Source organism: Staurois parvus, unplaced genomic scaffold (assembly GCF_062004578.1).
Source record: "Staurois parvus isolate SC_StPar_1 unplaced genomic scaffold, SC_StPar_1.0 ptg003850l, whole genome shotgun sequence".
Classification (NCBI taxonomy): Eukaryota; Metazoa; Chordata; class Amphibia; order Anura; family Ranidae; genus Staurois; species Staurois parvus.
In genome coordinates this window covers 21,952-29,664 of record NW_028321645.1, presented here as the reverse complement: position 1 = coordinate 29,664, position 7,713 = coordinate 21,952, and the positions used below count along the sequence as shown (strand labels likewise).

Sequence of the window (7,713 nt, the reverse complement as noted above, 5' to 3'; positions counted from 1 at the left end):
GCCGACCTCATCGCAGGCTATTCCTACTTCAGTCTATCATGAATGCTGCTGCCAGACTCATCCACCTTACTAACCATTCCATTTCTGCCACCCCTCTGCCAATCCCTCCACTGGCCTTCATTCAGTGTCCTCCATCCCCCTCTGCCAATCCCTCCACTGGCCTTCATTCAGTGTCCTCCACCCCTCTCTGCCAATCCCTCCACTGGCCTCCATTCAGTGTCCTCCACCCCTCTCTGCCAACCCCTCCACTGGTCTCCATTCAGTGTCCTCCACCCCTCTCTGCCAACCCCTCCACTGGTCTCCATTCAGTGTCCTCCATCCCTCTCTGCCAATCCCTCCACTGGCCTCCATTCAGTGTCCTCCACCCCTCTCTGCCAATCCCTCCACTGGTCTCCATTCAGTGTCCTCCACCCCCCTCTGCCAATCCCTCCACTGGCCTTCATTCAGTGTCCTCCACCCCCCTCTGCCAATCCCTCCACTGGCCTCCATTCAGTGTCCTCCACCCCTCTCTGCCAATCCCTCCACTGGCCTCCATTCAGTGTCCTCCACCCCTCCCTGCCAATCCCTCCACTGGCTTCCCATTGCCCAATGAATAAAATTCAAAACATTAACAATCACATATAAAGCCATTTATAACTCTGCCCCAAATTACATCACAAAACTTGTTTCAAAATATCACTCAAACCGTCCTCTCCGCTCCTCCCATGACCTCCTGCTCTCTAGCTCCCTTGTCTCCTCCTCCCATGCTCATATCCAGGACTTATCTAGAGGCTCCCCTATCCTTTGGAAATCTCTACCTCAATCTATCAGACTATCGCCTACTGTACCCACTTTTAAGCGATCTCTGAAAACCTATCTGTTGAGGGAAGCCTATCCTGTCTTCAGCTATTAACGGAATCTTCTATAACTTCTACCAGTTCATCCCCCACAGTTACTACCTTTTGTACCACCAGCCCCTCCCTCTTAGTTTTTAAGCTCCCAGGAGCAGGACCCTCCTAACCCTCTTGTATTGGACTGTATTGTTGCTATATTGTCTCCCGTTATATTGTAAAGCGTTGAGCAAACTGTTGGCACTATATAAATCTTGTATAATAACAATAATAATATTATCTATAGCTTTTGTAACTTTGGCCATAAGCCACATAGGTTTTTTAGCCCACGGGAATATATTTTGCAGTGTGGTCACATACAGTCTTTATGAAGAACTCTTATTTCTGTGTTGTGTTCATCGATGCCAATATTCCCTCCCAGTCTAAGTCTTGGAGAGCAGATCTCAGCATTGGAAAATTAGCTCTCTTAAAATTGAGCATTTTTATTTTTCCCGTATGTGCTTGCTGTTTACAGCTAACAATAAATGAAATCCTGTTATGGTCACTGCTACCCAGATGTTCCTTTATATGGACATTCGTAATAAGCTCTGCATGGTTTGAGATTACCAGGTCCAGCAGAGCATCATTCCTAGTTGGGGCCTCTAAGAACTGTACCATTAATTTGTCTGGTAGGTTTTGCATGTCTGAGATAGAACTATAATCAGATTTATTGGAGTACATCTCAGAACACAGAGCAGGCTATTCATGACTATGTGGGTTATAGGCTACCTATAGGTGAATGGACACTGGCTGACCAATCAGAGAGGAGGTCCTCCCCTATATAACCCCTCCTATACAGGAAGTACCTCCGTTTTTTTGCCATTGTTTGTAAGGTGGTTTCTATTATTATTATTATTATTATTACTACGAGTTTATATAGCGCCAAAGGGTTTGCTCAGCGCTGTACAATAGGGGGGGACAATACATGGCACAGTACAACAAAGACAGACAGCGTACGAGGGGTAAGAGGGCCCTACTCTTACGAGCTTACAATCTAGGAGGGAGGGGGTAAAGGTACAGTAGGAAGTGGCTGGGGGGGATGAAGTGGTAGGAGGAATGAGGGAGGATGGCCGTTAGGTGAGGGTGGGGTAGGCTTCCCTGAAGAGATGGGTTTTGAGGGAGCGCCTGAATGTGAATAGAGAAGGCGACAGTCTGATGGATTGGGGCAGTGAGTTCCAGAGAATGGGGGAGGACCTGGAGAAGTCTTGCAGTCGTGCATGGGAGGAGGAGACCAGGGAGCAGGATAGAAGGAGGTCCTGTGAGGAGCGAAGGGTACGGGTAGGGCGGTACTTGGTGATAAGGTTGGTGAGGTAGTCAGGGGCAGTGTTGTGAACGGCTTTGTAGGTCAGGGTAAGGAGTTTAAATTTGATGCGTTGGGCAATCGGGAGCCAGTGGAGGGAGAGGCAGAGGGGGGTGGCAGAGGTGGAGCGGGTGGTGAGGTGGATGAGTCTGGCAGCTGAGTTCAGGATGGTCTGGAGCGGGGAGAGCCTGCACTTGGGTAGGCCAGTGAGGAGGGAGTTGCAGTAGTCAAGGCGTGAGATGATGAGGGAGTGTACTAGAAGTTTGGTGGTGTCTGGGGTGAGGAAGGAGCGGATCTTGGCATCTCAATCATAGCTTTCATCTCAATCAGGACATAGTTCTGCCTTCATTCTTTCCTAGGCCTCAGTCAGCAAGAGAAAGATCTCTGCATACCTTGGCAGGATAGGCTTCCCTGAAGAGATAGGTTTTCAGAGATCACTTAAAAGTGGGCAGAGTACCTCCTGCCTCTTCCTAGGCCCCTCTGGCAGCACAAATATAGCATCCGACCTCCTGACCTGTGCTGTCGCCTTCAAGAAGACCCTTACAGCATGAACCACATCCAAGGTATGCAGAGATCTTTCTCTTGCTGACTGAGGCCTAGGAAAGAATGAAGGCAGAACTATGTCCTGATTGAGATGAAAGCTAGAAACCACCTTACAAACAATGGCAAAAAAACGGAGGTACTTCCTGTATAGTTGGGGTTATATAGGGGAAGACCTTCTCAATGATTGGTCGTCCAGTGTCCATTCACCTATAGGTGGCCTATAACCCACATAGTCATGAATAGCCTGCTCTGTGTCCCAAGATGTACGATAAAGAAAAGTGAATAAACTCAAATGCATGGCTGGATAATTTTTGCACAAAGAAAATACTATTCAAGGAACGTGAATAAGCTGTAGTATTGGTCTAATAGCAAGGATGTGCCTGTCGTACCTGTCCATGCCACTGGTTACTATAGGGGTTCAGCTGTCATGATGGGCATAACCTCAGAGGAGTCTTCAAAGTCTTTGAACTGCAGGAATGAACCATGGCCTTGGACTTGTATAGCAGTTTGTGGCTAGCTACACTCGTTGCATTCAGTGACAAGGTGGACACCCTAGCAGGATCCAGTGCCAAAAGCAACATCACAGGCCATCCCTGCAGTGTATAGTCCGGGTACAATTTCCAAGGCACTACCAAGAATACACTCTTCCAGAGGCACTGTTTCCATTGTAGCAGAAGGCACTGAGGAGTTGATTGAAAAATCTGAAATGAAAACAAATGGTCAAGCACAGAAAACTTCTCCATAGGGGTTTAGGAACACTAGCAAAAAACCTAGGGCTCAGTTTGTGGGGTAGGGTTCACATTGTACCTGGGTGGTGTGCCCAGTGCTCGGCCATGTGTAGCAGTGTCCAATCACCTGAAGGCATCAGCCTATAACCCAGGGTTTATGATTATTCAGCCTGTTACATAGTAAATTCGGTTGGAAAAAGATGTCATCTAGTTCACCCAACAGACCTGTTACCTGAATAAATAACTAGAAAACCTCCATATACAAAATCATACACTCACAGATGATCCAAATGAAGGCAGAACCCTGCAGAAAAGCATAATCCAATGTGCTCCTGCGGGGAAAAAATACATTTCTTCCTGATCCCCCAGGAGGCAGATGGGATATTTCCTGGATCCACCCCTCCTGGTGTTATTACCTCTAAACGTTAGTATCCAGTTCTGTTTTGAACATTTAGGAATACATCCAGATCTTTTTTAAAGCAATCCCCTGAGCTGGCCAGAAATAGTTCCTGTGGCAGAACATTCCACATCTTCACAGCTCTTACTGTGTCCTGTACTGTACAATTACAATAAATATGTACGTGAATATATGGTTTTGTGTTCTGTTTGGTTTATGATGCTTAAAATTAATTATGTTTTTATATTGTTTTGTCTGCTCTCCTAGGTATTTACCGAAGGCAAAAATACACCAAAAGAATATTATTAAATTATGAAAATTGAAGATGGTCACTCATCATTGCACCCACGGAATGCCTGGTTTGAAGATTTGTAGAATGATTTTGAAGCAACTTTTAATTATCTCATGGGTCACTTCTTTGGCCCTGGGAGGTACATCTCCAACATCTTGTCCTGCTGTCTGCTCATGCAGCAATCAGGCCAGTAGAGTTGCCTGTACAAGGAAAGAACTGGTTGAAGTGCCAGAGGGTATCTCTGTCAATACGCGATACCTGAACCTTCAGGAAAATATAATTCAGGTCATCAAAACAGACACTTTCAAACACCTTCGCCATCTGGAGATTCTGCAGCTCAGCAAAAACCTTATTCGTAAGATTGAGGTGGGTGCTTTCAATGGACTCCCAAATCTCAGCACACTTGAGCTTTTTGATAATCGTTTGACAACTGTTCCAACACAAGCTTTTGAATATCTATCGAAGCTGAGGGAGTTGTGGTTGAGAAATAATCCAATTGAGAGTATCCCATCCTATGCTTTCAACAGGGTTCCATCTTTGAGACGACTTGACCTGGGGGAGCTCAAGAAACTGGAATACATTTCTGAAGCTGCTTTTGAAGGTCTTGTAAATTTGAGATACCTAAACCTAGGAATGTGCAATTTAAAAGATATCCCCAACTTAACAGCACTTGTCCGGCTGGAAGAACTGGAGTTGTCTGGAAATCGTCTGGAAATTATACGACCAGGATCTTTCCAAGGGTTAACAAGCCTTAGAAAACTGTGGCTGATGCATGCTCATGTTACAACAATAGAGCGCAATGCATTTGACGATTTGAAATCCTTGGAGGAGCTTAATCTTTCTCATAACAATTTAATGTCTCTTCCCCATGACCTTTTTACACCTCTTCACCGCCTGGAGCGAGTGCACCTTAACCATAATCCTTGGCACTGCAATTGTGATGTGTTATGGTTGAGTTGGTGGTTAAAAGAGACTGTACCGAACAATACAACCTGTTGTGCTCGATGCCATTCCCCACCAAACTTGAAAACAAGATACATTGGAGAATTAGATCAGAGCCATTTCACTTGCTACGCACCTGTTATAGTGGAGCCTCCAACTGACCTCAATGTAACTGAAGGCATGGCAGCTGAACTTAAATGTAGAACTGGCACATCAATGACTTCTGTAAACTGGTTAACACCAAATGGAACCTTGATGACGCATGGCTCTTACAGAGTACGCATCTCTGTGCTCCATGATGGGACATTAAATTTCACAAATGTGACGGTCCAGGACACTGGTCAGTACACATGTATGGTTACAAACTCAGCTGGAAATACAACAGCATCGGCTACACTAAATGTGTCTGCTGTCGTTGATCCGGCTACAACCGATTACACATATTTCACTACTGTGACCGTGGAAACAATGGATACATCACCTGAGGAGATAAAGCCCACCGAGAAGGAACCTGGTCCAACTCCTACAGTTCGATGGGGAACAACATATTCCACCACATCACTTACCCCACGCAGTACACGCTCCACAGAGAAGACATTCACTATTCCAATAACAGACGTTACAGGAAACATCATGAAGGACTTAGATGATGTCATGAAGACAACAAAGATCATAATTGGCTGTTTTGTGGCTATCACGTTTATGGCAGCGGTAATGCTCATTGCATTTTACAAACTGCGTAAACAGCACCAGCTACATAAGCATCATGGGCCAACACGAACTATTGAGATCATCAATGTAGAAGATGAAATACCAGCCACTGCCCCGGGAGACAACCACATGGCACTACCAGCGATTGAGCATGACCACCTTAACCACTACACCGCATTCAAAGCTCATTATAACAACAATACAGGAACCCTTAACTGTGCCAAAAATCCCATGCTAAACTCCATTCACGAACCTCTTTTGTTTAAAAGCAGCTCAAAGGAAAATGTGCAAGAAACACAAATTTAGCTCAATAAATTCAAGTTTAATGGGAGAATCCAACCAGAAACAAACTTGGTCCAGAGTATGAGAATAGACTGTACTTGGAGTGTCTCTGGGTTAGTCTTCACTCAGAAGTCATCTTCTTGTCTCCAAATTCCCATTTAAACAGACAGATCCACTCCAACTGAAGCACTGACACACAATGAAGACTCTTTTGATAACTTCAAAGGGATATTTCACTCTCTGACTACCTGATGAATTACTAAAAAAAGGATAAAAAAAAAAGAAAAAAATATATGAAAAAGGGAAAATAGATATGAAAAGAAAAAAAATGTAAGAAAAAAGCTTATTTTGTGGTACAGCTCTTTATGTGTAAATTCTATTTCAGATATATTTTCATCAAGGAAAGGTGTATGGAACAGGAAAATCAATTCATGGATTAAAGAGACAGAGTTTTTTCTTTTTAATCCATAATATCGCAGAGAGGTTTCTGTTAAAAAATCTGGTATGTTAAAAAGAAACATGAATATAAAAATATAATGTGATTTTCTTTAATTCTTACATTGCCAAGGGTGCCTGCAATGACAAGGAGAAGCAATGGTGTACAGGCCCCGCTGACCGACAGGCAGGTGACATGATAGCTTGGACAATTCCATGTACGCAAAGGCAAAACTGAATGCTTAGGATTGGGAGGGAAATGGGTGGTAAGGTTTTTTTTTGCCACAAAAACATCATCATCACCTTCTGAGGTTTTTCATGATGCTTTTTTTTTATAAAAAAAAACAAAACACAATAAATTAAAAAAAAATCATAAGAGGTGTTTACAGCCTTCAAGAAGAGAACATTATTTTCAGAGGTACTGTGCCATATAACCCTTTACAAATGTGCCAATTATCTTCAGAACTTAACAAAAATAAAACTGTATAAAAATGTTTTTACAAATGATTTAGTTTTTGGGAAAGGAGCACGGAGACCTTTCAGATTTTGAACTATCTGGCACAGGAATATTTGGGCCAGTTATTTTCTCTGGATTTCTATACAAAGTGTAAGGTGTGTGGAATCATGAACATGATATGAACATTTTCTGTTTGGTTTCTTTTTTTTTCTTCTGGGTGTTTTTTTTAAGATTATGACTGGGAGGGAAATGTATTCTTGTTACAAGAAAAGGAAAGAGTGAACTGCTTGTGGCTCTTACTGAGACAGAAAGTGCCAACTGACGTTGGTGACATTGCCAAGAGTCTGCAACACAAGAATAATAAAACCATTGAAAAGACGTCTTGCTTCTTGAATGTGTTTCTGAAGTCAGAGATCTGCAATCCTCCTCCTCACCGGCACACATAATGAACAGGAGATGAACAAATATCAGTGTTCACATTTCCCAGGAACTGCCATAGTTATTACTAAGGTTCCATATATGTCACCTGATTGTGGTTGGTGGTGTGTGGTAAAAACACAGCTCAACTATGGGGTTTTACTGCCCCCCAAACTGCAAATGTAAACCAGCCCTTACTGTCCCGAGCCCCCTGTAAGGCTTCTTTCACATTGATGTGCTGCGGTTTACCAGGACTGCAGGGGTAGTGCGTTGCACCTGCGGCTTTCCTGCATCTTAGCTGCGCTTTACCATAGACTTCTACGATATTTGTCAGGCGTGG

At 43.7% G+C, this 7,713-nt stretch overlaps 1 protein-coding gene across 1 annotated transcript; it reads left to right on the top strand.

Moving 5' to 3' along the window:
* The first annotated feature begins 4,109 nt into the window (after positions 1-4,109).
* On the top strand, positions 4,110-7,334 carry LOC149427348 (leucine-rich repeat-containing protein 4B-like). The gene has a single exon (XM_089668102.1). The coding sequence runs from the start codon at positions 4,163-4,165 to the stop codon at positions 6,086-6,088; it is 1,926 nt and encodes a 641-aa protein (XP_089524228.1). The 5' UTR covers positions 4,110-4,162; the 3' UTR covers positions 6,089-7,334.
* Positions 7,335-7,713: the final 379 nt, after the last annotated feature.

What these genes read in the sequence shown, in the direction of transcription:
- LOC149427348 (XM_089668102.1), top strand. Translation starts at nt 4,163, where the DNA reads ATGGTCACTCATCATTGCACCCACGGAATGCCTGGTTTGAAGATTTGT.